At 59.7% G+C, this 26,780-nt stretch overlaps 12 protein-coding genes across 12 annotated transcripts; 7 read left to right on the top strand and 5 right to left on the bottom strand.

Annotated features, from left to right (window-relative positions):
* Nucleotides 1–3,110: 3,110 nt before the first annotated feature.
* On the bottom strand, nucleotides 3,111–3,776 carry COLE_00916 (uncharacterized protein; the record flags this gene model as incomplete). The annotated part of the gene is made up of 1 exon (XM_018419299.2): nucleotides 3,111–3,776. The coding sequence occupies one exon, from the start codon at nucleotides 3,774–3,776 to the stop codon at nucleotides 3,111–3,113; it is 666 nt and encodes a 221-aa protein (XP_018275404.1).
* A 523-nt stretch (nucleotides 3,777–4,299) lies between these two features.
* Nucleotides 4,300–6,440, top strand: COLE_00915 (uncharacterized protein; the record flags this gene model as incomplete). Its single annotated transcript, XM_018419298.2, has 2 exons — nucleotides 4,300–4,848; nucleotides 4,887–6,440. The coding sequence occupies 2 exons, from the start codon at nucleotides 4,300–4,302 to the stop codon at nucleotides 6,438–6,440; spliced, it is 2,103 nt and encodes a 700-aa protein (XP_018275405.1).
* Nucleotides 6,441–7,134: 694 nt separating this feature from the next.
* COLE_00914 (uncharacterized protein) lies at nucleotides 7,135–8,965 on the top strand (the record flags this gene model as incomplete). Its single annotated transcript, XM_018421024.2, has 3 exons — nucleotides 7,135–7,269; nucleotides 7,304–8,017; nucleotides 8,054–8,965. The coding sequence occupies 3 exons, from the start codon at nucleotides 7,135–7,137 to the stop codon at nucleotides 8,963–8,965; spliced, it is 1,761 nt and encodes a 586-aa protein (XP_018275406.1).
* A 218-nt stretch (nucleotides 8,966–9,183) lies between these two features.
* COLE_00913 (uncharacterized protein) lies at nucleotides 9,184–10,771 on the top strand (the record flags this gene model as incomplete). The annotated part of the gene is made up of 8 exons (XM_018424482.2): nucleotides 9,184–9,345; nucleotides 9,378–9,411; nucleotides 9,446–9,748; nucleotides 9,804–9,974; nucleotides 10,008–10,312; nucleotides 10,357–10,508; nucleotides 10,557–10,693; nucleotides 10,734–10,771. The coding sequence occupies 8 exons, from the start codon at nucleotides 9,184–9,186 to the stop codon at nucleotides 10,769–10,771; spliced, it is 1,302 nt and encodes a 433-aa protein (XP_018275407.1).
* A 159-nt stretch (nucleotides 10,772–10,930) lies between these two features.
* On the bottom strand, nucleotides 10,931–14,808 carry COLE_00912 (uncharacterized protein; the record flags this gene model as incomplete). Its single annotated transcript, XM_065626106.1, has 15 exons — nucleotides 10,931–11,302; nucleotides 11,337–11,469; nucleotides 11,507–11,623; nucleotides 11,656–12,305; nucleotides 12,338–12,789; nucleotides 12,859–12,911; nucleotides 12,948–12,997; nucleotides 13,029–13,075; nucleotides 13,108–13,188; nucleotides 13,223–13,558; nucleotides 13,593–13,903; nucleotides 13,936–14,001; nucleotides 14,037–14,103; nucleotides 14,140–14,747; nucleotides 14,783–14,808. The coding sequence occupies 15 exons, from the start codon at nucleotides 14,806–14,808 to the stop codon at nucleotides 10,931–10,933; spliced, it is 3,369 nt and encodes a 1,122-aa protein (XP_065482600.1).
* Nucleotides 14,809–15,078: 270 nt separating this feature from the next.
* Nucleotides 15,079–15,762, top strand: COLE_00911 (uncharacterized protein; the record flags this gene model as incomplete). The annotated part of the gene is made up of 4 exons (XM_065626105.1): nucleotides 15,079–15,253; nucleotides 15,295–15,308; nucleotides 15,356–15,437; nucleotides 15,728–15,762. The coding sequence occupies 4 exons, from the start codon at nucleotides 15,079–15,081 to the stop codon at nucleotides 15,760–15,762; spliced, it is 306 nt and encodes a 101-aa protein (XP_065482599.1).
* Nucleotides 15,763–15,918: 156 nt separating this feature from the next.
* COLE_00910 (uncharacterized protein) lies at nucleotides 15,919–16,308 on the bottom strand (the record flags this gene model as incomplete). Its single annotated transcript, XM_018424484.2, has 1 exon — nucleotides 15,919–16,308. The coding sequence occupies one exon, from the start codon at nucleotides 16,306–16,308 to the stop codon at nucleotides 15,919–15,921; it is 390 nt and encodes a 129-aa protein (XP_018275410.1).
* A 1,076-nt stretch (nucleotides 16,309–17,384) lies between these two features.
* On the bottom strand, nucleotides 17,385–18,481 carry COLE_00909 (uncharacterized protein; the record flags this gene model as incomplete). Its single annotated transcript, XM_018427019.2, has 3 exons — nucleotides 17,385–17,474; nucleotides 17,509–17,820; nucleotides 17,852–18,481. The coding sequence occupies 3 exons, from the start codon at nucleotides 18,479–18,481 to the stop codon at nucleotides 17,385–17,387; spliced, it is 1,032 nt and encodes a 343-aa protein (XP_018275411.1).
* Nucleotides 18,482–20,472: 1,991 nt separating this feature from the next.
* Nucleotides 20,473–23,569, top strand: COLE_00908 (uncharacterized protein; the record flags this gene model as incomplete). Its single annotated transcript, XM_018424485.2, has 9 exons — nucleotides 20,473–20,784; nucleotides 20,830–20,965; nucleotides 21,345–21,399; nucleotides 21,448–21,535; nucleotides 21,577–21,787; nucleotides 21,826–21,956; nucleotides 21,996–22,295; nucleotides 23,263–23,436; nucleotides 23,531–23,569. The coding sequence occupies 9 exons, from the start codon at nucleotides 20,473–20,475 to the stop codon at nucleotides 23,567–23,569; spliced, it is 1,446 nt and encodes a 481-aa protein (XP_018275412.1).
* A 1,451-nt stretch (nucleotides 23,570–25,020) lies between these two features.
* On the top strand, nucleotides 25,021–25,488 carry COLE_00907 (uncharacterized protein; the record flags this gene model as incomplete). Its single annotated transcript, XM_018419334.2, has 1 exon — nucleotides 25,021–25,488. One exon carries the CDS (start codon nucleotides 25,021–25,023, stop codon nucleotides 25,486–25,488), a length of 468 nt encoding a protein of 155 aa, XP_018275413.1.
* Nucleotides 25,489–25,572: 84 nt separating this feature from the next.
* COLE_00906 (uncharacterized protein) lies at nucleotides 25,573–25,776 on the bottom strand (the record flags this gene model as incomplete). Its single annotated transcript, XM_065626104.1, has 1 exon — nucleotides 25,573–25,776. One exon carries the CDS (start codon nucleotides 25,774–25,776, stop codon nucleotides 25,573–25,575), a length of 204 nt encoding a protein of 67 aa, XP_065482598.1.
* Nucleotides 25,777–26,440: 664 nt separating this feature from the next.
* Nucleotides 26,441–26,650, top strand: COLE_00905 (uncharacterized protein; the record flags this gene model as incomplete). Its single annotated transcript, XM_018424487.2, has 1 exon — nucleotides 26,441–26,650. One exon carries the CDS (start codon nucleotides 26,441–26,443, stop codon nucleotides 26,648–26,650), a length of 210 nt encoding a protein of 69 aa, XP_018275415.1.
* Between the last annotated feature and the right edge of the window lie 130 nt (nucleotides 26,651–26,780).

Raw genomic sequence — 26,780 nt, 5'->3', positions numbered from 1 at the left:
CCGCGCGGGCCGGGGGTCTGGAGCGCGTCCCGAGCGTGGGTGTGCGGCCTGCGGACGAGGCTGAAGCGCAGATAAGCGTCGGCGTCTTGCGGATTTGAGCTCTGAGCTTTGACGTTCAGATTGAGTAAGCTGTCACCTTGTTAGTAGAGGTGAGCGACAGTCAGTCACCACTGTCGGGTCGCATGTATGTCCAACTTTGAAACTGCCTTGTCCAAACAAGTTATTTTTCGTGGCCACCGGATCCGCGTTGAACTACCGGCTCCGTCTCGGCGACGGGTACGTACATGCCGAGACGAGCCAAGGAATGGCGCGAGGGGACGCCACTTAACCCGCCGCGTTGTTTGGATTCTGCCCATCGAGTGACGCCTCCGCCTCCGAACCAACGCCTCCGGTCCGCGCGGCATGCGCGCGGCAGGCTGCATGTTAGCGCCTCGCCCTGTTCAACAATGAGCGCGATGGACGCGATGAACAAGCTGTCAAGGCCGTCAAACTCCCCAGGCGTGATGACGACGGCCAAGGCCTGGCCATGTGGAGCGTAGGGCATGATGCAATGGCCACGGCCAGCAGGCGACGCTGCCGCGCACCCTGCAAAATGTGCCGGCAAGCGCTGGACGCTAGGTGTGGTGGTAATGTCCCGCGGTGCGGCACTGTTGATCTGGTGCATGCGAGGAATGGAATGGAGTGCAATGCGATGTCGCCTGTCGCCTGACGCATGTGGACTGGTGCGCTGGTGCATGGCTGTGCGCGGGTTTCAGCAGAAGGGCAGACGCCGCTTTCCGCGGGATCCGCGTGCCGACGTGAAACGGCCTGGCCATGGGGTGGGGACAGGGGGATCGGTGAGATCTGCAGTGCGGTCCGTCGCACATCACTTGCGCCCTCGTCTCGATGCTTCTCCGGAAACGTCGGCGCTCCCACGCTTCCGACTTCGCCTTCGGATCGCCTTCACCCCCATCACCTTCATGCTTCGCATCGCGCTTCAGGCTCGGTATCGCCGTCAGACGCTTCCGAGTGTACAGTATGGCTTACTGACATTGCTTCTGGCGTTACTCGGCCCGGCTGTCGCCGACGCGGCTAACTTTCAGTTTTGCGCAAGGGCGGTGAGGGCAAGCGGGGTGAGAAACAAATGAAAAATCAGGCGCGATGCTCAGCTGGAGGACAGATTGCCAGATTGTCAGAAGGCCATGGAAATTGCAGGATCCACCCTGGGCTTACGAGAGATGGCACTCGCAGCCCACGAATCGCTGGCTGGCGGCTGGCGCGGCTGGAAAGCGATTGAAGCCAATAATGCGTCTGGTATTCAGCGCTGGCAGGGCGTGGCGCGTACCAGTTCTCCGCAACTGCGGGCGGGTCACAAGGGACATGAGACCCATGGCCGGGTGCAAATTGTCACCACGAGGCGTCAATTCAGCCGCCCGTGCTTGACGGCCTCGTCTCCGGGGTTGCCGCACCTGTCGACGCCACCCCCCGTCGGGCAAGAATGCGATCTGATCACAACGGCACCTGACATGACCCAGTAAGCCGGCATGGCGGCGCGGAAGTGAGTACGTCTGCACGTTTGTAGACGTGCGTCATGCTCACTCGCGTCGGTTGTTGGTTTGGTGGGAGCGGTATGCAGAGCTTGTCGGACGCGTTGTTTGGCCAGCTCGGCGCGTCAAAAGCATGATGCGTAAGCGGCGTGCAAGGTGACGCCTGTAGCTTCTGTCACGCTGCACCGGCGTGATGTGGAGTGCAACTTCTGGACTACGGCTGGCGGCGATGACATCAAGCCACAGTGGAATGGGGAGGGGTCAGCTGGATAGCGTTTGCCTAGTAGCAGCGATTGCAGCATTGTATTGCATGACTGACAGACTGACAGACTGAAAGTAGCGCCGCAACGCTACCATGTCCTAGATCAGAGACGTCCCTGGCGATCAGTGAGGGCGTGACAGTGACACGGCGACTGTGGCCGAGATCGGGTGTGAGCTGGTGAGGCATGTGAGGCAGAGGAAGATGAGCGATGGGCGAGATGGGAAGGAGCATGGCATTGCAAAGAGGCTTGGCGCGAGGGTGAGGTACTGGGAGAGACAGCAAGGTTGGTGGCGTTGCCAGTCGCCGCAATGTTCGGAGGCTGGCGATTTCGCAAAGCGGGCGCAGAAGGTGAGAGCGGAATAATTGTGAGGAGTAATAATCCAGGCGAGGCGTGATGGCTAGCAGTGATCCAGCATGCAGATGAGAAGCGAGGAACGGGTGGACAGGCTGACGGGCGGCGCGGGCGAACAGGCGGACGGAAATGAATCCAAGTTCAGGTGTCGTCGGTAGTTGGGACCCTTTGACCTTTGACAAGAGCAAGAGGAGAAACTTGAGGCGAGAAAGCAGTCGCGTCGAGGTCCTCTGGTCTTTTGCCTGTCGAGCATTCTTGGCTGAAGGGAAAACAGCCGCGACCCTGTCGCCTCGCTCCTCTGTTCCCCCTCCCATGGCCCCCCTCCCCCCTTCGTCCTCCACCCTACCTACGTAACATGTCGACAAAACAAGCCCTCGCTCGCACACTCTTCTCCCTCCGCCGCTCCCCGCCGCCGCTCCCTCCGGCTCGTTCGGCTCCTCTCATCGCAGACCGCTACAGTGCGAGATACTGTCCTCTGCACAGTCTGAGAGCAAAGAGCCGGAAGCTGAGAGCTGTGGAAGAACAGACACGCCACGCACACCCTGGGGTGCGTCTCGTCCATTCTGTCCACTCTGCAACTCTGGCTCATCACCATCCGTATTCTGGACACCGCAACCGACACTGCGACACCCCGGCGACACCCCTCTTGGCCTCTTTGGACCCCTCACGACCCCCCCCCCCCCCCCTCCCCCCCCTACGCAGGCTCGCAATCAATCCCTTTCCCATCCTCCACTTCGCTCATCTGCAGTGCCCAACCCGTCTCGCAATATCGCAATCTCGCCCCGAGCTCCTCTCTCTCTCCACCTTCCCTAGCCCCTCACCGAGCGCCCCCCCACATCGCCCTCTTTCGCCCTACAGCTGGCAGCTGGCCCACACCCCCTCTGGCGTGATCGTCATTCTCGTCCTTCTTCTTTCTCCTCCTCCATCTTGACATCACTCTCTCGTCTCAACCTGGCGCATCGAGAACGACTCATCCATCACGCTCAACGGCCCGATCCTGTATAAGAAGGGTGAGTCTCGCACCGCCGCGGTTCGCCATCATCAAGCGCACGCCCGCCCCCTTCTTTTGCGCCTTGACCGGGGCTGAACATTTACCAGTTATCGACATCTGTCTCCATATCCGCGCACACGGTCTGTACCCCGCCCCGGCCCTCTGTCCCTCGTCCTCGCCCCACCACGCCCTCCGCCTCGGCCGCCCCCAAGCCCCGTCCCCCTCCCCGCCCCTCCGTCCTATCTTGTGCCCGCGGTCCGTCTCACCGGGCCGGTGGTGTGCGTTGAAAGCCAAAGGACTGCTCTGCAGCCATCCACGACATCCGCTTGCACATATCCACATTGGACGCTCCTGTACAACTCCTGGAGCCGCATGGTCCTTTTGTTCAACTAGAACACGACCACGACCCAAGAAGCCGACCCACAGACCTACCAATCCGCAACCCCGTCTCGACATTTCATCCTGTCTGCACGGGCGTCGCAACTCTTTGACTGTGCCGCATAGAATATCCCACGGCCCCCTCTCGATCCAGCCTCGGAAGGCGACAGCACTTGTGACACGCTGGTGCGCACCGCACCTCGGCTTCACTGGAGCGCAGAGAATCGATCTGGCGCTCGCACCTCTTTGACGGGCCCAGCCATTCATCGGCCCTGTGCATCTACTCCCAGTCGACCTACCAACTACTACCCCTCCTCCCCCTTTCCCTGGCTCATCATCTGGCTCGCTCGCACTGGCACTGGCACTGGCAACACTTTCATCTCGGCGAGACAGACAGACACCCACACACACTGCCTCCTCCACACACACCCCCTCTCGACACACACACCCCCTCCCATCTCATCCTCAATCCCCCTCCACACACACACCCCTCAAACCATCCCTCATCCGATCCCTCTGCTCTTCCATCATTCTCCCCTCTCCTCATTCTACCGCAACTCTCATCTCCTCGCCCTCCTCTTCTCTTAACACACTTGTGGTCAAGAGTCCACGCAACGCAGTGTCACCATCTCGTACGTTTTCAAGTTCACCATCCCTCCTATCCATCATCACATTTGTTGTCGCCGAGCTCACACACATTCCATCGTCACCCCTCCCTCGCTCGCATTCAATAAAACACAACAGGCCCCTGCGTTACCCCAAACAACCTCCCCCGTCAACGTCACCAAACATGTCTCTGGCAGGCTTGGTGGACGATGCCCTCCCCTCCTCCCCACTGGGCGATGCCTTCTTCATCAGCCGGCCAAGCTCGCCAGACGACTCCCCTGGTCCCTCACCAACCCGCACCGAGGTCGATCTCCCATTAGATGTCGACGAGTCCTTCAACTCGTCCATGTCATTCTCAGCATGCGACTCACCTCCCGCACCTTCGCCCTCGATGCACCTCGGCAAGGCCATGAGCATGGCGCCTTATTCGCCGACGCCCGCCGCCGGCCCCAGCAGCAGGCGTACATTGATGGCAACCAAGTCATTGTCGTCGGCCGTGATGGGCAATGGCTCGTCACGGACGACAGGGCACACCTTCTCGTTCGGACGCGAGCTGTCACTTAACGCGGCACGTCCCAGCACTTTTGGTCAGCCAAGCAAGGCTAAGGGACAGATGCGTCCGCCTTCAGTCCCAGAAGGCAGACTCATGTCGCCGAACCGTCTCCACGCAACCTCCTCGCAGGAGAATATGAGAGAGCCACAGCTCTTGATGTCCCGATGGGGTCGTCGCGAGGTAGGGAACCGTCCAATTGTGCGCTAACCTTGTTGCAGTCGGAACCTGCAGTTGAATCTCCGTACAAGCGCGAGGTGTCCTCGAGCATGGATATGGATATCGACTCGCCTGCGCCGGCTGGCCGTCTCAGCGCTTTCAACTCGCCCGCCCCGACCGATGCTGGCTCTCCAGACTTTGGAAGGTTCTTTGCCGAGTCACCGGCCATGCCCGCTGCCTCCAAGCGCCGTGCACCTCCCTCGCCCGGATCTCCGTCAAGCTCGCCCTCTACGCATCGCATGCGCACCGACAAGGCAATGTCATCGAATACCCTGTTTGGGACACGCAACACGGGCGGTCTCGGCCAGCGTCGATCGGGAGCCTTTGCGTCGCGTAGGCCACCACTGCAGCCCATCATCGCCGGCGATGCGCAGCGAAACATGGGCACCACATCAGCCAACCCCATCCTTTGCGGTCCGGCGTTGCCCACCCGCTCAAGCTTTATGCGCCGCGCCAACTCCATGTTCTGCGACCAAAACACCAGAGAGGGAAGTGACAACGACAATGAGTCCGAGTTTGAGACCTCCTTTGAGGCTTCTCCTTCAATCCCGGACATCCGACGGCGTTATGGCCGGCCCCCACTGCCCCGTGTCGACGGGTCACCCAACAAGGCACGTTCCTCGGCAACCTCGCTCCAGAACAACCTGCTGGCGGCCCGTCCACCAGTGAGAGCCGAGATCGGTGGCCTGGGCAGCTTTGGAGAGAACGAGCTCCAGGGTAAGATTCTTCCCTGTCACTCCATCAAAGACGACGGACTTGTACGCATCACTCCGGAGACGCTTCGCGATGTCCTCGATGGCCACTACGACAGTAAAATCAAACGGTTCCACATCATCGACTGCCGCTTCGATTACGAGTTCGAGGGTGGGCACATTGATGGTGCTATAAATATCCAAAACCCAGCCGAGCTGGACTCGCTTCTCCTGTCACCAAATGCTGGCATCAACGAAGCTGATGGAGCACTTCCAGCTCCCAGCACAAGTGGAGCGGTGGACGGCACCCAGCAGGTAGTCCTCATCTTCCACTGCGAGTTCAGCAAGAAGCGCGCCCCCGAGGTTGCGCGCGAGCTCCGCATGCGTGATCGCAGACGCAACGAGGGGCACTGGCCGCAGGTGCACTACCCGGAGCTATACATTCTCGAGGGCGGATACTGCAGCTTCTTCAAGCACTGCCCCACCAAGTGTGAACCCCAGGCGTATCGCGAGATGGAAGGTCATCAGCTGTGCGACTCCAAACTGAGCACATTCAAGAAGGACTTCCAGCGTACGCGTTCTATGCCCGCCGGCGAGATGCGGCCTCTGCGTGGCGAGATGCCCCCTCCTCCATGCGGTTCCTTCATCCGCCCCATGCCTCCTCTTGGGCGCAGACGTGGGATGGAAACGTCAAGATCTGTCGACCTTGACTCTTCACCCGTTCCCTCAGACGCGAGTCCGTGCGCACGCACCTTTGGCATGAGTCAGGCGCCACCTCGCTTTGCCACCGTTGCCACGAGAACGCATAATAGAGCAGGTTTCCAGCGCCACGCTTCGTTCGCAGGCGCCAGTGTGCGGCGGTAACACACTATATCAACACGACTGCAATCGCAACCGCGCCGCTTGTAGCGGCCGGCTTGCTACGACAACACGACCCAGACCGACCCTCAACACTCATTTGTACAGTAAAATTGCGCATTCCATACCCCGGTCCATGCCCGCCATGCCTTATCCCGTCGCCTAACGCACCGTCATCGCTCCTGCTTCACGACTTTTGTCATCGGCCTAGCCGACTGGGGTCTTTATATTGTTTTCTTTCCTCACACACGCAACAGCAACGTTTCTTTTGTCACCCTTCCAGCATCATAGCCACCTCCTCCACATCACACCTTATTGTCTTCCATCCCGTCTGGTTACTCCTCCGTGGGCTTGGGCCGACCGCGTCGGCTGCGCTGCGCGCCACCCCACAGCTGTATCATCATATGCTTTGTCATAATGCTGCATAGAGCGATAGATGCATGCGCCTTGAAGCAGAGTCAAGGGGCTGTCTGAGCTGCTGAATCTTTTGGGTGGCAATTGGGGACAAGTCGTCCAAGGCGCTCCATGACGTCACGACTCTTGTTCGACTCTCAGTGTGGACATGAAAAGTGGAGGTCGTGATGTGGCTGCAGATTCCCACGTGTCGCGGAATCAAATTGTTTTGGTCGATCTCCTTGCCCCTCCACCATGTCGTTCTGAAAGTTTGAGGGTTGAGCGACCAGTCCACATCATCGACACTATGGGCAAGAAGGACAAGAGCGATAAGAAGCGCAAGCACGACAAGGTGGAAGCGGCGTCTGAGGCCCCCGCATCCGGCTTTTCGCTGTTTGGCGGGTCCAAGGATGCCGAGCTCGACAGCATCTTCTCAAAGAGTGTAAGCTGTGTGTGGTGAGCGGGCTGACATGTAGGCAGCCTTTGCGCTCCCCACAGCATCAGCCCCGACGGCGACGGCGGCGGCATCCGAAGAGCCTGCGCGCAAGAAGGCCATGAAGGCAAAGGCCAAGGTCGAGGCCGAGGCCGATGCGGCCAAGAAAGCTGCGGAAAAGACCAAGGCTAAGGGCGCGGAGAAGGCCAAGGCTAAGGTGGCGGTGGAACCGGAGGAGGAAGACGCTGTTGCGGGCTCTGAATCTGAATTTGAGGGCGAGCTCGTGCATGAGGCGCTCAAGAGTCCTTCGGCACGGCGCGCGCGCGACAACAAGGGCCAGACGAGCAAGTACGTGCCGCCCGACGAGACTCAGGCGGACCGGGACCGTCGCACGTTGTTCATTGGCAACCTGCCTATCTCGGCGACAGAGAAGGCCGGTACGGCTGCGCTCAAGCGTCACCTTCTCTCGTTTGCGCCGTCGGCTAAGATCGAGAGCGTACGCTTCCGCTCCGTCGCGTTCAGCACGCCCACCTCTGCCGATCTAACGGGGGAGGCGAAGACGAAGGAGGACGAGGCGAAGGAGGCGAGCCGGCGCGAAGCGCGGGAGAAGGAGCGCGCTGCTGCGTGGAAGGCGTCGCAGGCTGGATCGAGTGTGGGCGGGCGCGGGAATAAGCGCGGCGACGACGAAGTTACGGACAAAAGCAAGAGTTTCCTCGACAAGAAGGGGAAGCGCAAGGTCGCGTTCATTAAGAAGGACGTGAGTGACTGGATCTGCATGCAGAGCTGACCACAGTTCCACTCCGAGGCGGACTCTTGCAATGCGTACGTTGTGTTTGCGCACCCGCACCCCGACAGGCCCAGGAATGTTGCGCCGATCCTCGACCCATACGAGGCGGCCGCTACCATCGGCCCCGCGGCTAACGGGAGCGAGGTGCTTGGCCGCGTGATTCGGGTGGACGCTGTGCGGCTCCCATCCGCCGTCGCACTCGCGAGCGCGCAGAACAATCTGGGCAAGCGCGATGCGTGGCTTCCCTCCGGCACCGACCCGAAGTGCTCCCTTTTCGTCGGTGGGCTCGACTACGCCGCCAAGGATGACGACGTGCGCGCTTTCTTCGAGTCACTTGTGGTCGCCGAGCGCGGAAGCCCCGAGTCCGGGTCATGGGTCACGGGCGTGCGCATTGTGCGTGACCGTGACACGCAGATGGGCAAGGGATTCGGCTACGTGCACTTCGTGGACCGCGAGAGTGTTGACGAGCTCATTTCCATGCCCTCTGCCAAACTCAAGTTCGCTAAGAAGCCTCTGCGCGTGCAGGCGTGCAAGACACTTCCACCAGCTGCGAAGCGCGCGGCCGCCGCCGCCAAGTCTGATGGCAAGGATGGCAAGGACGGCAAGGCCAAGAAGGAGAGGGCACCGAAGCGGACAGCACCCGCGACGTTGCCCAAGGGAGACCCGTCGCTCGGCGATCGCCTCAAGGGGCTGAGCAAGGACGAGCGTAAGGCCGCCAAGCATGCCGACGCGACGCGTCTTGCCCGCCGTATGGCCAAGAAGGCCAACAAGGTGGCCAGCGCGCACAAGGAGACGGGAGCAGTCAAGCTGGCCGCGACGAAGGCCGAGAAGGGGCTGCGCGCGAAGAAGGTCAAGGCGAAGAAGGGACGTGTGAGGAGTGCGCACGCGCTCACCAAGATGAAGGGAAAGCGGGAGTAGACGACGAGGCCGTGCAGAGTACGCGGTGGGGTTATACTAGATGCATGCACACTGTACTTCTACAGCTGGGAGCTCGTTGGTCACCGCCCCGTCACTTGTCCGGGGCCCCCACCGGCGACCTCCGGTTGACGCCGGTCCCAGCGCGTCGCGCATCGTTGTTATCGCCTCCTTTCCTCGTCACTCCCGCTCTTATCCTCACGACTCCACACTTAATCCTAATGACACCCACCTCAACGCTTGCCTACCTTCGTTCCCTCACTGCTGTGCGCGAGCGCAGCACCGAGGTCTTCAACCTCATCGAGTCTGGCAAGTCGGACCACTGGGACTGGCACGCAGATAAGCTGCCTGTGGTAGTTGACTTCTGCGCGAACCTGCTGAGCGTGAGTCTCTATTGCCTCACATCTGACGACAGCGCGACTTTGGCTCTGACTTCGCCAGTATTCCTCGTGGGTCAACCACCCGCTTCAACGCTGATGCCAGCCCACTGCCGCCGCAACCACTTCACCACTACATCGTCGGGCACGATCGACCGGATCGCTGCGCTGAAGGCGGATCCCCGCTTCCCCACCACGCCGGTGCAGCAGGCCCGCACTCTCATCGATCTCTATCTGGCCTCTGTCCTTCTCGACGCAGGTGCAGGCAATACCTGGACATACCGCGAGGTGCTCCAGGGTGTCGAGGTCTGGCACGGTGGGCGGAGCGAGGGACTGGCTGTCGCGAGCTTCCACATGTTCTGCGGCGGCGCGTTTTCTTCAGACCCCAATGATCCACTTCGTGTCGACTGTGCGTACCTTCCCTTCCCCCTCCCTCGAACACCTCGCTCATGCGCTCACCCCAGCCACCGCCCTCAAGGCACTCACAGCCGCCAAGCTCGCCCAGCACCTGCAGGTCTCGGAAGCGAACCCCATGTCCGGCCTTGAAGGCCGCGCCAACCTTCTCATCCAGCTTGGTGCGGCTCTCGACGCACGCCGCGACATTGTGCGCGACGGTCGCCCCGGAGACATCCTCTGTGAGTCACCTTCCCCCATCCCACTGACGCCAGTTTACCTCGAGCCGCAGCTCACAGACAACGTCCTCCCCCTCACGCTGTTCTGGGACACCCTCTTCGCCCTCCTCGCGCCCATTTGGCCGGCGCGTACAACCCTTCCCTCCGCACCCGGTGAGGTGCTCGGCGACGTGTGGCCATGCCCCTCGCTCGCGCGTGCCCGCACGCACCGCGAGGAAGGCGACGATCTCGTCCCCTTCCACAAGCTTACCCAGTGGCTGTGCTACTCCCTCCTGGAGCCAATTGAGAGCTCAGCCGGCTGGCGTGTCGACCGTGGTGCGGGTCAGACGGGTTTGCCGGAGGTACGTCTTTTGCAGTCCTGAATGCCCACAGCCGCTGACACCAGTATCGCAACGGCGGTCTGCTCGTCGATCACGGTCTGCTGACCGTACGCGATCTTCCTGACTCCGCGTATCCAAACGGTCGCGATGCACCGCCTGTGCTTGCGCCCTCGGACCCAGCTGTCGTCGAGTGGCGCGCAGCTACTGTTGTTGCTCTGTGAGTCGCCGTGAGGCTTTGGCTACCTTCGGAATACTCAGACGCCAGGGACAAGATCCACGAGGGAATTTGCACCAAGCTCGGCGTCACAACGCAGCAGCTCCAGCTGGCTCAGGTGCTCGAGGCGAGCACCTGGAAGGGTGGTCGCGAGATTGCGAAGGTCAAGCGCCCCGAGACTGGCGGTCGTGCGTAACGCCATAACACCAGCGACAGCGCTGACCGCAGCTCCTATCGAGATCATCAGCGACGGCACTGTGTTCTAGGCCATTCCGCACAAGTGCCAGATCGGCTAGAAGGAGACGAGTAGGACCCATCACGGATCGTCGTGCCCAGAATGCCGCATGAATTTGTACATTTGATCAAGATACATACAAGCTGTGGGTATGGTTGTGATGCTCATGTTGCGCGCAGGCATCCTCTTCCTATGCGGGCGTCACAGCTCCTGAACCACGCGGCGCAGCGCGCACAAATGCCAGCGCGCTGTCAAGCCTGCGCGCCGCACGCCCCACCTCTTCTGGGCTACTGTCCCCCTGTGCCACATCAAGAATGGCACGCAAGCGCGCCCCGACGGCCGTTACGCCGCGGTCGCGGGTGTCCGCCTTGAGCGCGTCGGCGCGCTCCTGTGCTCGCTGGAGGAGCGATGCCGGCAGGCCCGCTAGACGCGCACACCAAACGCCGAAACTCGCATCTGCCAACCCTCGCTCAAGACGGTATAAGAATGTAATCTCGTCGAAGCCATCGGATGCGGTGCGCTGCGAGAACGCCATATGCCAGTTACTCACGGCGGTGGGGAACTGGTGTCAGTCTGTACGAGTGTCTCAAGCTCACCTCCTGCGCGAGTTGCTCCGCGACCATCGGGTAGTGGGTCACGAAGAGCGTGTTCGCCCCCGTGCCCGCCAGGTGCGCAAGGGTTGCATACGCGATTGCGACGCCATCGTACGTGCTCGTGCCCCGACCAAGTCTGAGGTCAGCGCACAGTGGGTTATCGGTCAGCTCACTCGTCGAGAATGACCAGTGTGCGCGGCGTCACCGTTCGAAGGATGTCGCTTGTCTCGCTCAGCTCCACCATGAACGTGCTCTTCCCGCGGCCGAGGTCGTCTGCAGCGCCCATACGGCTACTGTCAGCCATAGCATTGGCAGTACTCACGTTTGCACAGCGTCGTGTAGACCCAGCACTGCCTTGGAGGCCGGGACGAACGAGCCAATCTGCGCCATGCATACGATGAGAGCGATTGCGCGGACGCAACTGCTCTTGCCAGCCATGTTCGGCCCGGTGATCACCTTGGCGTGCCCATCGGCGTCGCTGAACGACACGTCGAAAGGGACATACGGGTCGTCGCGCAGCGCCTCAACCATTGGATGACGCCCGCCCTCGATGGTAAGGCTGGGCTCGGCCACAAACTCAGGCTTGGTGTACCCGCCAGCGAGCGCGACATTGCCGAGCGAGAGAAGGCAATCGATAACCGCAATCTGTCGAGCAACAACAAGAAGTTCGTGCCTTTCAGCGATCTCGGCTTGGAAGGCCTGGAAGGCAGCCTTTGCAGCTTTGGCCAGCAACTCCTTTTGCTGCTCTCGGTCCTTCAAAAGACGCATGATCTCAGGAGTGTGGAAGCGGACCACACTCTTCGTCGAGCTGATCTTGACCCATTTCGGTGGCACACTCTTGGCATCGCGCACTGGCACTTCGACAAGATACTCGATCCCGCTGACAGTGATGTAGTTTAGCGCAGGACGGCGCACCACCTTGCGCACATCCTTCAAGTGGAAATCGAGTTCGCTCTCGGACACTGCAATGCACTGGTTTCAGTGACGACAAAGCACGTGCTCACATCTTTCGCGTCCTGGATGTCAGGATACTTGTTGGAGTCGGTCCATAGGTCTGCTTCGTTGTTTGCTTTGGCCGCCTTCATGTCAATGGCTGATATAAACTCCCTTGTGGTTTCCAATATTGTGGGCAAGCTCGCCAGAATGCTGTTCAACAATTCAGATTTGAACACCTTCCCTTCAGTTGCTCTGAACTCGCTCGCAACTCGCTGCAGACCGGTGAGAATAGTCGACAGTTCGCTCAGCGTCGCTTTGCCGTATTGAACTCGCGTGAGACCGCGCACCAGGTCGGGCATGTTTACGAGCAGACTGCGCAGCTTCTCCATGTAGTGCGTGTTGTTTGTCATGACCTCGTCGACAGCGTCGATTCGAGTGCGCAGCGCTTGAACGTCGAGCAGCGGACGCCCGATCCACTCCCGCATTAAGCGGCGGCCCATACGGGTCTTCGTACTGTCATCAGTCAACGCAATATAAGTCACGGACTGGTCAAGAACTGGTTTCAGCTTTGTCGAGGCCGCCAACTCACGCCATAAAAGACTACCAAGCACCCCACCATCCGTTTGGTTACGGTAGATCTCACTGGCATGAGCTGAAGATCCCTGCTGCAATGCCCACAGATTGACAAGGGTGTTGCTTGACAAGAGCATGTGCGCGCGATTGATGAACTGCTGTCAGCGCAAGCGGAAGGCTACCAACCTTGGTGAATGACGAGCGATTTCGGAACACATTCTGCAGGTTGAACGCTATTGTCAGCTCGGCGGTTGTTTGCACCTACTCGTCATGTACTGAACGCACATCGCGAGCGCGACGACCACTTGCTTCGGAAAATCGACGAGTGCGAGCACAGCGTCCTCACCTGAGGTGAGCAGATGAACTAGATCAAATCGTACGAGGCAGACCGCGAGCGAGGCCGATGTGATCCTCTCTTCGTTCCTGTTGATTTTTCTCGTGCATGAATATGTCGCCGTCTTCTTCCTCAGTCAGGTCGATTGGCCCCCTCTCCTTGTCCTTGCCCTTATTCTTGTAAAACTCGGTAAGATACTTGAATGCCTCGCTGTAATCTTGCACACTGACGCGTTCAGTGCGTACCGTCTCGCCGGGCGACGAACTTGTGATGTGCTTGAGTACCTTCTCCGTCGTCTTGCTGAGTTTGCATTTGGGGAGGATCAGCTCCGCGGGTTGGAGGTGCGTGAGGCGGGTCTCGAGCTCCGAACGCACAGGCGAGTCTGCGTTAAACGCGATATTTCCAGTAGGACTAACCGTCAAACTCGTCGTACACAACATCGCCAGTATTTGGAACCACGCTGACCAGCGCCACACGAGCGCGATCCCCCTGGTCCACTTCAACGATTGCAACGAGGGCGCTCGTCGGTGGTGGTGCTGCACCTGATAGCAGAGGGCCATCCCGCAGATTGCTTGAAAAGGTGGAGGACTCCTCGACGTACGTCGCCGCTGTATAGAGGTGCGTGAGCTCACGCACAAAAGGTGCGTTGCGATTGTCGCCGACCTTCTTGAGCGCCGCAGTCTCCATCTGCGACACTACCCCGACTTTGTATCCCAAGGAAATGAGCCTAGTGTCAGGTAATACAGCGCCGGCTCTCACTTCTTGACATGAATGTGGAGACGGTGCGTTGGGATTGATGCAGTATAGAAGTTGCGGTTGGGGAAGCTGGAGTGAGCTGGCGTCCTATAACGAACGCTCACGCCATGATACCAAGCTCCTTGGCAGCGGTCTTCGCGTCGTCTCCGTGAAACTTGTACTTGTAACCGACTGCACGTCAGCTGGTTGCACAGAAGCGCACCTCACCCTCGGTCATGAGCAGAACGTCAGGCCACTTAGCCTTGATCTCCATGAACTGCTTTTCGAGCGGAGTGTATGTCATCCCACTCGGCCCAATCTCCTCTTCCTTCTTTTTCCTTCCGCGCTTTGCAGGTGCGGCATACTTTGCGCGCAGCGTAGCAGCAGCTTCATCTACCTCTGGAGTGGCATCGGCTGATGGGTCGCTATCCTCTCCAGCGGCGCGGCGAGCCTCTGCTGCCGCAGCTTCGTCAAGAGCCAGCGAGCGACGGCGCTGAAACCCTGACCCTTCAACAACACGTAGAAATGCCTCGTGCCGCGCCTCTGCCTCCGCAGAGCGAGGTTGACGCTCGACCCGTTCCCCTAACCTGGACAGGCGATAGTGTTCAAAGGAGGCGGGTGGACCGGAAGGGGCGCGAGCCGGCTTCTTGAAATAACCAGAGCTAGTTGAGAGATTGGCGGTTGCTGCGCGCTTGTGTGGAGGAGCTGACCGAGGAGCCGATGGTGAAAGAGCGCGCGCGCGCTTCCGCGGTGGAGAGTTAGTCAGGTCGACCGCATCTGCAGCATTGCGTCCCGATTGTGTGGATTTGGGAGCAAAGAACGCGTGGAGGGACGACCTGCGTGAGTGGTAGAGCCAATAAGCGCTGCTCACTGAGTCGCCCCGCCTTTGTCGGTCATGATGCGCTTCACTGACTAGAAATCAGGCGAGTGGATGGAGGTGGACCAAAGGTGAACATGAAAGGTGGAGGTAGTTGACGCGACCCGCGATCCTTGTTTGCGTTTTCCACTTAAGCAGAGCGTCATTGGCGGCCGAATTGGCACAGGTTGGCACAGGGCCACAGGGACCAGAAGCCGCGAAGCCTGCGAACCTGTGAACTTCCCGCGTCCCAAGCTGGCCAGCTGGAGCGGCCAATGACGTCACGGCGCAACTTACAATCATCATGGTGAATGGCGGGCTCAGCGCTCAAGGGAGGCTGCGGGCAGGCTATAACTACGCGGCCCGCCGTGACCATCTGCCTTTGTTCGCCACAACTCAATCCACCATGCCAGCCAGTGCGTCCTCCTCTACAGCAACGACACTGCTTACACCTAGCCTGCTCTGATATTATCAAGATCATCCTTGGTGAGTACAGCCATCCCGCACTCAGGCAAAGCTAACCCTAGCGATCATCCTCCCGGTACGTTCCAGAAAACATCAGCGATAACGACGACAAACTAATGGCAGCCTCTTGGTGTTTTCCTCGAGCGCGGCTGCGGTGCCGACCTCCTCATCAACATCCTCCTGACGTGTCTGGGCTACATTCCCGGTGAGTATGTGTGGCGGTCGGACACGGAGATATCTGAGGCGCCGAGACGCCCGCCCGTGCTTCTCAACGTTCTAATGCGCCCACCCTCGCACCTTTCCTGGGACCTCAGGCCTTCTCTTCTCTTCACCTGAGCCCCTGCTTTCCGCAATGCAGATCGTCAACCTGGGCTTGCCCCTGGAGATCCTCCACCATTCTTCCACTCCGCCACTCCATTATGGCTACCGACATTGTCTACCAACTCATCCCGTCCGCTTCTACAGAGCTTGCGAGGACCCAGCTAACGCCAAAAGGAATTATTCACGCCCTATACATCATTCTGAAGTGAGTTTGACGCTCTTTTATCGCACGCTGGAGCTGGCTAATCCACAGATATTGATCGGGTGGCGCTCCAGGAAGACTGTGAGCGCGTGGTGTTAGTCGAGGAGCAGCAGTAGCGTAATGAGCAGTCGGAGATGTAAACAATGCGAGGCGCAGAATCCCTTCAGTGTCCGATATCTCCTTCGTATTCTTCGTCGGCCGCTGCGCAGACTGCACACTCCACAGCTGCGCAATGTTCCAAAATGCTGCAAAGACTATTCTCGGTTGCTCGCTCCAGCAAAACGTAACGCCGCCCCACTTCAGCTGGTAACTCTTTCGCACCGGCGGCCGCCTGCTCCACCCAGCGAATCATGAGCACATGACACTGCGCCAAGCAGTGCAAGGGGGGGTGGGCCAAAACGTCTGTCTTCCCGTCATACCCGTTACTCTTGGTTCTGTGTTTGGCGCGCCGTCCGTTCGACGAGCAGGCTTGGCTGACCCCTGCCATGCCACTTGGCGCCGGACGCCGAGCCCGTCGAGCCTCACCATTTTGACAAGTTTTCCATGACATCATATGTTTTGGCCCACGGTCTGCAGGAACGTGTGCCAGGTATGGACCGTAATTAGATATGGGTGAGGAATGTAATGATTTCTACCAGCGAATTAACTGCGCGACGACAACGATCACGATAGATGGCTGCAGACTTGGCGGAACAGTGGCCGCTGGTTATGTCCCGCGCAGAAGAGGTCGTCCATTCTTGGCGATCGGCGGGATAAGGTGATCAGTCAATTCTGAACAGCGGTGGACAGATCGCCAGGGGACACAGCGATCAGACTATTGGCGGACTGGAGAGTCTGACACCCTTCTAAATATGTTTCGGCGGAGGAGTCTAGTTGGCCAGCGCGACTCTCACTCCACAGACATAGCCCTTGTCGCCCTATCTTTCCTGGGCGGTGCGGAATCGCGGCAGTCATCGCCAAGGGCACAGGCGGGTCTGGCTCAAGAGCGTGGTGCCTTCCGTACCTAGGTGTACGTGGGTGGTGAGGAATGCGACGATGCAGTACGTGGACGCACAAGCAGCGGCGGGTATGTGATGTACGCGACCTCCACAGCTTCACAGCTTCACAGCTTCACAGGATGTGGGGCATGAGAAAGATCGCGCGGCGGACGCTTGGCCGCGGGCACTGTTCTTGTGTTCGGCCCCCGGAGTTTCGCGTGCTTCTGCCACCCTCGGGATTCGGTCCGCTCGGGCCCCGTCCAGCTCCGTTTCGCAGTGATCAGCAGGAACGTGTCGGACCGAAACACGCCATGAGGGATATGAGGGTCGGCGACAATCGGGTCGTTTATCAATGATCGACGCGCACGCGTCGGGGGTACCTGATGCGAACCTGAGTGAGCTTGTACGCTGGTACGCTAGTGTCCTCATCAGATCTAGCACGTGTTCGCCAAGCGAAACCACCGTCTGCTCTCCAAACGGCAGCGCGCACTCTTATGAGAGATCACTATCCATGTCCTGGGTCCATGCCCTAGGAATATCTGGACGACTACCCTATGCTGTATCATATGACTCGGAATCCAGCTCCGACCTGCACCCTGTGGTGCGCGCTGACTCCGACAGTGGCCTACTGGCCTGTTGCTCACGCAGATCTCTACAGCGGATGCGGCTGTGTCGCGTTCTCCTGCGCAGCCCGCTCCTCCGCCTTCTTCTTCTTGCGTTGCATCTTCATGTGGACGAGGCCCTGCTGTCAGATTCGGCATTCGCTCACACCTCACGCAAGCATTGCACAAAGTGCGGGGTCCTAGAGGTCCGCGGCGCCACTCCGGCGTCTCGGTTACGCCACAACCGCGACAGTACGTGTTCGCGCGACGCTTGGCGCCGGGGAACGTATGATCGGGCCGCTCGTGGGGCGGAGTGCGCTGGGGCGCAGGCGTCAGTTTCGGGGTCCTTCCCTCAAGTATGTCGGATGCAGTGTGCGCGATGTCCAGCAGTGAACGGAAGTCTTGACCTGTAGCGGGAGGACCCGGTCCATTTGCAGGGCGCATGTGGGGAAGAGCAGCTTGCAGATGCCGAAATATGGAGAGGGCCTAAGGTCAGCAGGGCTGCGATGGGGCGCACCTTGGTATACTCGGCCACTCCGACTTGCGCCGTCGTCTCACTGTCGGCGCGGCTGTTGGGGTCGCCGCTCATCGGGTTAGTGCTGTACCCGGGAAACAGGGAGGGCGGGTACGCGTCCGGGTTGGTCATCCACTGGAAGTCCATGTTGTTGCCTCCTGTACTGCTGCCGCCACCGTATTGCTCGGGCGGGAGGAAAGGAGCTGGGCCGGAAGAAGGGCCAGCCATCGCATCAGGCAGTAGGCCGTACAGGTGCTGCTGTGGGTCGCGAGTCGACTGCATCCTGGAAGAGTGTAGATTGGACGAGGATGAAGTCTGGCCGAGCTCGCGCGTGTCGCGCTCAAAGGGCCACTCGTAAGCCGAATTAGTCGTCCTAGGTTCGGGGTGGGGGGAGGCCAGATGGTGAGGGCTCGTTCTTTGTCTGGGAGGAGACAAGTTGTGCACGATTGGGGTAGGCGAGTGAAGAGTACGACGCAGCGTTCCAGCGGGGTCGCGCGGCTCGTAAAAAGACGCAGAAGACGGCCAGGACTGGTCGGCAGGACGCGCGGAACCCTGTTGGCGTGGTGCGGATCCGGACAACGCGGAGAGTTGACTAGAGGATGCAGAAGGGATGGACCGGGAGACGCTGCCCATCGGGTGGCTAAGATTATTGGATGTCGACGGCGCGAGGCCGCTCGGCTGGATGTCCGGGCCTAACAGTGGTTGAGTTGTGATGCGATGTGACAGCTCGTGAGAGTGTATGAGACGAGCGATGGAGATCGGGGACGTCGGTGGTGATGAGTGGCTTTTATGTGCCGCAGGATGTGTGGGAGGCTAAGAGGAATGATTCTCTGGATGGGTGTGGAAGTGCGGGATAAGAGGGCAGGTCGTGTGGATTATGCGCGAGTCGACAGTCGGAGTACGCGGCAACGATTTTGTGCAGGGACACGGGCGTCGGTGGCGCTGAGTGTGGTGTGGTGTGTCGTGAGTGGGTATGATGATGATGGGGAGGAGGAGGATGAGGGTGATGATGAGGAGGAGGAGGAGGAGGAGGATGATGAATGAATGGATGAATGTGAGGTGGGATCGGTGAAGAAATGCAGTGTCGTGGGATTGTTGTCGTTGAAGAGTGCAAGAGAGACGGCCCCGAGGTCAGAAGAAGAGTCTCCAAGCCATTCCTCACTTCGGCTCGAGGCTCACCCCAATTACCCCAACTTGCCTGCCTTGCATCCCACACTCCTTACCCGTATCACCCGCACCCACCCAGTCCACCGGCCACCCAATCCATCCAATCATTCCACTGCAACCGATCGACCGGTACAGCTGATCCGCATCCTGTCATTCTCTCACCCATGCCCTCATCCCTTGCACTCTTTCCCTCAGGCCTGGATGCTGGAAATACGTGGCGGCGTGTGGGGTGGGTGTGCGGGGCAGGTGGGGGTGGTGGGGGTGGTGGGAGAGGTGGGCGGCAACAGAGGCGCGAGCGGTGAGCTGTTCCGCTCCAGGGTTACCGAGGCAGTTGCAATTTGCACACAGGGCACCTACGCCCTCGACCGAAAGAGAACGGATCCTCCCGCCCTGAGTCGCACCAGCTGGCCTAATGCGAGCTGCTGCCTGCATGCACCTGCATGGCCTCTGGCCTGCTCGTAGGACTCGCAGAAATTCCAAGCCTCACATGCCTCCCGCCAGCTGACTCGCAGTCGTCAGCTGGCAAGCCATGCCCCGCTGCCCTCGAAGCAGCCAAAGCCTCGCCTCACCTCACATGCCTGGCGTCGGGGGCATGAACCTTGGTAACTGGGCACCTGCGCTCCTTCTGGAGCGTTGCATACGCACCTAGCCTTAATTGCCTTTATCTTTACCCTCGCGACGCCCACTTCTTCCGGGCCCTCGGCGCCTCGGGCCTCCCGCCTCGGCCCCCCTCTCGTCCGGACCCACGACTTCGGAGACCCCATGCCCTGTTCCTTCCACTCCTTCGGCTTGAAAGCCAGCAGGGTTTGTCTGCTCTTCATTCGTGGAGACTGTTACAAGGGCTGGATGACAAGCTGATTGTTTACAGCATTGCTGTGGCATCCGGGGCGGTGCTGGTCAACCGCCTTGCGTCTGGGGTTGTACAGCAAAGGAATGCCGGATGGCGGGAGCAATGGTAGTTGGCAGAGTCATAACGAACATCGTTACTCGACGACGATATTTTAGACATAACATCTATGCACCCTGAGGCCACTGTCGTGTGGTTCTTCGAGTTCGTTCGCGACCCATCTCGCTTCCAACCTCCTGCATGATCCTGCAGGCGCCAGCACAGCTGCAAAGCTTCGCCTGACACCTGCCGCCACCTGTTCTCTGATGCTTCTTTCTATGCGTCCACAACTTTGGTCCCTACTCATGCTACTCACGAGCTGACGGATCTTGCTTACTGTCAACGGATGTAGACACAATTTCATTTCGCGGTCATTCAACCCGAATCATGCTCCAGTGCGGTTGTTTATTTTGACCCCCCCCCCTTAAGTGACTGTGGCCACCTTTTACCTAATCCCACGTGCACACATCGTCACCGCCTCCTCGTCGCACCCCGCGGCTCAGTGTCTTGTCACTCTCCCATCTCGATTCATCTCACGCATCTCACACCCGAACGTCAATAAGCACCAGCGATGGAAGAGGACGGGTTCCACTCAATATCTTGGGACGACGCGCCCCCGCGCGCCGGCTTCGCTGATATGTCGGGCGTTGGCGAGGACGATGATGACGGCTTCGACAAGATCAACCCTTCCTCGCCTGACGAGCACTTTGGCGCTGCGAGCACGAGTACCGTGCGCCCCCAAGACACGCCGACGCGGCGCCTTGCATTCGAGCCGGGAGACTACGAATGGGACGGACGCTGGATGTCCATCGTTGTGAAGGACCCAGTTAAGGAGCATGAGGGCAGCAAGGACATGTTTGTGTCATATGCCGTGCAGACGAGGGTACGTCGTCTTCGCCCAGGAGCAAGATGACACAACTGACCGCAGACGAACCTCAAGACGTTCAAGGAGTCGCCCACGACTGTCCGCCGCCGATTCCAGGACTTTGCCTTCCTTCACGACCACCTTCTGAAGAGCTTCCCGGCTTGTGTCATTCCGCCCATCCCCGACAAGCATCGCTTGGGTGAGTTGGCTGACGCGCGATGCGCGAACTGTGTGAAAGAGTGCCGTGGCAGTCGTGGGAAGGGAGTGCGATTGGGAGAGAGGTGCGGTCGCTGGTAGGGGCGTCTGAGACGGCACAGCAGAGCAGCGCGAGGGCAACACTGTGGTCCGCAGCAGCATCACACGGGGTTGACTCGTCGTCGATCGTCGCCCAGCTTCTTATGAAGTTGATCCCCTTATTCTACGTCGCTGCGCCATCGCGTCAAACCGACCCATCTAACGAGATGTGACGTGGAGTGCACGCATGAGCAGCCGATGAGGTTCGAGCGCGCGGCGTCACCTTTCTCTGCCGAGACAGTGCTGTTTTTCCCACCTCCAGCTTTATGTGCTGACTTGTACAGAATACATCAAGGGTGACCGTTTCTCTCCCGAGTTTGTGGAAAAGCGCCGGATGGAGTATGTGTACAGCGCGCGGGCGTCCGAGCGTTTCTCGCTGACTGGCAGCCTGCAGCGCTTCGCAGACCGTATCGCCAATCACCCAACACTTCAACGCAGCCAACTCGTGGCCGACTTCCTCCAGAGTCACCAATGGGTGCGTGCTGTTTGAGGTTGATGTGACCATATTGACGACAGAACGTGGCCAAGCATTCCCATCTCGCTCACCCTCCGCCCGAGTCTCACACCTCGATGCTCGAGTCGCTCAGCGACTCGATTGTGAACGCCTTCACTCGCGTGCGCAAGCCGGACGCCCGTTTTGTCGAGATGAACGAAGAGCTGGAGCGCTTTGAGGAGGGCATGGGGCAGATCGAGAAACTCGTGGCACGAAGCAAGAATCGCGAGGAAGGTACACAAGGTGTCTGGCTGTCATATGCTGACGACCAGATCTGGCGAACGACTATCAGGACATGGCAGCGGCGTACCAGGGCTTGGGTTACCTCGAGTCGGGGATCACCGAGCCCCTCAACCGCTTCGCGGAGAAGATGCTCGACTTTTCAACATATCTGAAGCACCAGGTTAGAAGGACAGTTTTGACACTTTGTGCTCATCATTAGAACCAGGCGTCCGTCGATCCCTTCCTCATCCAAACACATTCGCTTCTGGCATATGCCGGCGCACATCGTCAAACCATAAAGCTGCGGGACCAAAAGCAGACAGACTTTGAGGAGCTGTCAGCTTACCTCTCGGCCGTTGTGGGCGAGCGCGACCGCCTCGCGGCTCTGAGCTCCGGATACGCGGGAGCCCCAGTCGGGCTCGGAACCTACCTCCGAGATCAGGTGGACAAGTTGCGCGGGACAGACGACATTCACACGCGACGCGAACGAATGCGCAAGCTCGACGGAAGGATCAAGGAGGTGAGTGGCTCTCCGGACGCGTCTGGCTTTGCTGCCTCGGGGTTGAGGAGGGCATGTGCAGTCGGATCGTGAGCGGCGTTGGATCCGCGTTGCTCAGCAAGAGCGGCGTCGGGCCGCATCACCGCTGCCCCATTGCGGATTGCCGTGGTGCCCGTGGTGATGATCGGATGTGCCTGAGATGCTTGGCATGATTCCATGGTCAGCCGGCGGTCGGACATTCGTTGGCGATCTTAGCCATGCCTTGGAAATCTCGGATCGACCGGAAGCCAGTTTGTCGCCTGCAATCCTAGTGATTTGGCGGTCTCGGGCGAGCGACTGTGCGTCTCGGGCAAAGCACCGGCGGAGCTTGGGCAAGCCCCACGGGGTCTCCAGGGCGTTTCGCGGAGTTAGCCTGCATACAATGACGGTGCCCACCGCCCGAGCAGAGCGGATGCAGCGCTCGATGGCCTCGAACACGGCCCTACTAGTTCTGGATGGCAGACTCCAGCATGCGCCTCGCGCATTCCTCTGGAAGATCTGCAGGGACAGGCGGGCAGATTTCATCCGGGCGATTAAGCGAGATGGCCTGTCGGAGACGGTTTCTCGTCATGTGCGGCGGTCTGGCTCCGCCTCGCGCAGTCTGTTCCTGCGTAGCTCGGCAGAGTTGGCGATCCGAGATAATCCGCAATATGGCACAAGGGTCGTCGGATTACAATCGTGGCGGTCCCACTGGCAATTGGTGCGGGGATGTTCCACAGACGTCTTCCGATGACTAGTACCATTTGACCCATCACCCGTCGCGCAACGCTCGAGGCCGCTTCCCGATTCATCCTAAGATGTGTGGGAGAGTGGCTTCGAGCTCTCCAGGCCATCATCGGAAGAATTGACACTTTTGTCCCCCCCTCTGCCTATTCTTCTGCGAGCTGAGCACGGAGCCTGAACCCCCCTTCATCTGACAATGCCCTCCGAGCGGAGTGCTAATGCCCAGCTTCAGGAGGCCGTCACTGCCGCTCACGAGACATCGACAGCATTCTCAGATGAGGTCATCAAAGAGCACACCGTGTTTGAGCTGTCCAAGCAGCAAGAAATGAAGGAGATGCTCGGCCGCTACGCCGATGGACAGGTGGAGATGCTTCAGCGCGCCATGGACGAGTGGGACCGGGTGAGTACGCTGGGGTTGGGGCGACGCTACGCCCGTCGGTAAAATCGGAAGCGTCCATGGCGTCGAGCGTGAGGATCTTCATTATTGACGTCAGATCATCCCCCTTCTCCAGCGCATTCGGGTCGATGTTTAGTCGCCGTCTCCGACGCTAGCCACGGACGTTGTAGACCGTCGCCGTGGGGACGCCGAGTAGTTCAGCCACAACCATCGTTTTTTTCGGCTAGAGAGCGGCGTTAAGCGCCGGCGGTAGCGCTCTGCAGTAGCATGCATGTTGTAGCTGTGCGGGGAAGCATGTGGAGGAGGCGACGAGTGCGTTGACGAGGAGTTGGGACATTGTCACTGCAGGCAGCACCGCGTTCCGGTCGGGCCAGACCAGGTACCCGGGGGGGAGGTGTGGCAGATATCTCGTGTGTAATACTGGGAGATCACCCACGCGTCACGTCGCCAGGTCTTGTTGCGACACAATGGCAGACCAGGTGCCGGAAGGGGTAGAGGTAGGCAAATGGAAGGGTCATCGGGATGCGGGTCACGAAGAGGATGAGAAGCAACATCAGATAGTGGGGCAGGGTGAGGTGCGTGACATGCCCATCACTTGCCGAAGCGGCACGGGAGGAACTCTGAAGTTTTCACTCTTTGACGATCGGGCGACAACGGCGGACCGCAGAGCCGAATCGTAAGGTCAATCGGCGGAAGAGCGCCGTCGCCGACCTGCCGTCACCGGCCCCCGTTTACATCGACGCCGAGATAACGATGTCGATCAAATTCACCCGTTCTAACACCGCGACAAACATGTCCCGCAAGTCTAAAAGTTGGTCTTTAGTCGCTATCGGGGTAGCATGGCGCTGCCACAATGGGCGCGCACAATGGGAGGTGTGCCACATTAGGAGCGTGCGAGAAGCCCGCCACGTTCGACACGCCATCTGTTATCTGTATTTTCATAGGTCGCGGTAATGACGCACGCTAGTTGCACGCGGCGACTGATGATACCAGATTTTTGGCGACTCGAGAAGTCGCTATTGGACTGAATGCGAGTCTTCGGGGTCGGTGGGCCGTCTATGACGTCGAGAGTCTGGACTCGGTCGCGGTCGGCGCGACCGTCGAATGACGCTGCACACCGCGCCGTGTTCCTCGCGCTCGTGCCAGTCCGTGACTGCAGGCGCTTGCAGTGACGTCCTCACGGCCTAACGGTCGTTTCAGTTTAGCAGATTTGGGTTTATCAGATAGATACCGATGGCCTGATGGGACCCTGCGTTAGCTCGGAAGGCTTAGGCTGCGGAACTTTGACCACCGTTGAGCGTTGGCCGCGATGTGCGGCTGTCGTTGACGCCATTTGGTCCTTGACTCTTGGACCATGAAACAGGGCCGAGAGCAAGATGGTATGAGCGACACGAGGAACAGTAGTCGGCCAAGTGGCTGGGCCCGTTACTTTCGCGGCATGGCAGCCTTTGAAGGGTCACTGTTGTACCGTTGAGACCATGGGCATCGCGGCTTGTCGGATGCCGTCATCTTCGGTCAAGACGCCTGCGCTCCGAGTGTGAAGGGTTGCTCGCTGCAACACGTCACTCTCGTATTTCCTGTGATCGTATGCAGCGTTGCTCTGCGATCTGCGAAGCCAACGTCCTTTGGGTGAAAATGCACGCTGCAGCACAACATGCCGTTGGGGGGAGGGACGAAGGATCGTCGTCGCTGATGTCACGGCTGACACGTGAAGGCACGAGGCTGGATCGCGATCGGCCAGATCTCGGAAGCAGAGTGGGGACGGTTGCTGGATCGCTGGATCGTGGGTTACGGGTCAGTCACAGTCCGTCCGTGTTCTCGTGGGGTCACGCTCGTCCGACAGGCCGACGACCGGCTGCGTCGGTGTATCAAAGGAGTCCGAGGGTCGACGTCGGCGCACGTCTATTGTTCGGCCTCGTGGGCCAGCGTGTCCGTGCGAACGCGAACAAAGGCACAGCGTTTCGGACTCGCTTCGCACCGCGACGAGGGTCACGGACAATGGCTGGCGGTCACCAGGGTGTCATGGTGACAAGCGGACTAGTGCGTCTTGCCTGATGGCTTGCATGGCAGGACCGCTTCTGAGAGGGCGACGGAGACAGCCTCCTGATCCGACAAAGAGTGCAGCTTTTCGACAAATAGTCAGGTCACCGAGACGGTGCGAGCGAGGCGGCGCCCTGTCCTCGGCCGACACCTTGAATGTCGGGCGTCGGACGTCGGGCGTGAGGCGCGAGGCGCGAGGCGTGAGGCATCAGCCGGCGTCGGGCGCTTACTCGTCTGTCGCGTAAGCCGCACTTCTTCGCGCTCGTATGCATCGATCGCGGATCGCTTGGTCGAAGCGAACATCGCAACCCCGATCTGCACAGGCCGTCCGCTAACCCAGCTTGCCCTTTTTCTCACGCGATCCGCGATCCGCACGCCACCGCAGTGGCATGTAACGCACACGACCTCATCCATCAGGCGATCAGGCGATCTGACCAGATCATGACATCCCTCCTCGCACGCTCGCACGGTTGTCGCGATCCGTTGGATGTCGCCGATCGACAATTTTCCATCACAGATGCGCCCACGCCACATGACGCCACATGCCGCGCACACGCCATGCAACCATGCCAGTTCCCCTCGCGTCAGAGTTCCAGAGTGTCCGACAGATGCGATGGGTTTTGGTCCGTACTCCGTGTGATCTGTCCGCCGGTGATCCGGTGAGTCTCACGGATCACGGATGACGGGCGGGCGCGGAGATTTGATCATTTTCCGGCGCAGCGCCGGAGGTTTGGAGAACCCAAGACCTGCGTGTCAATGATGGTTTTCCCACACACGTGCCCCGGTTCCATGTCGCCAGACGCCAGACGTCAGACGTCAGACGGCCAGACGGACAGACGGTTGGCGGCTGGCGGCTGGCGGCTGGCGAGGGTCGCGTCATGCGATGCTGGCTCGCACCAGCCAGCCTCGCAGCCTCGCAGCCTCTTGATCCCCAGATCCGGCGAACGTGTGCCAGCCGGATATCGGGATGTCCGCGGGCGATAAACGTGCGATGCACGTGTCAGGCTGGTCCAAACTCTTTGAGCATCAAGCGCATCCGACTTGTGCGACTCTGCTACACCAGTCAGTGCCCATGGCTTTGTGCTGCTTGGGCTATCAACGTGGGTGGGCGGGGCCCGGTGGAACCGTCTGGAATAGTGGCTGCGGCGCCGGCCAGCTGGAGGCCATAGTGGCCTGACTATAGAGACCTGCGGAGGCCTACTGAGGCCGAACCCGTGGCCGTGGGGAGGCTACCACGTCATGTGCATGTGACTGCTTGTCCTCGTCTATTGTCAGTCTCAGGCGTGCGTTGCATGCCGGAAGGCGTA

Source organism: Cutaneotrichosporon oleaginosum (genome assembly GCF_008065305.1).
Source record: "Cutaneotrichosporon oleaginosum strain ATCC 20508 chromosome Unknown ATCC20508_contig01, whole genome shotgun sequence".
Classification (NCBI taxonomy): domain Eukaryota; kingdom Fungi; phylum Basidiomycota; class Tremellomycetes; order Trichosporonales; family Trichosporonaceae; genus Cutaneotrichosporon; species Cutaneotrichosporon oleaginosum.
This window is presented reverse-complemented; position numbering and strand designations above follow the sequence as displayed.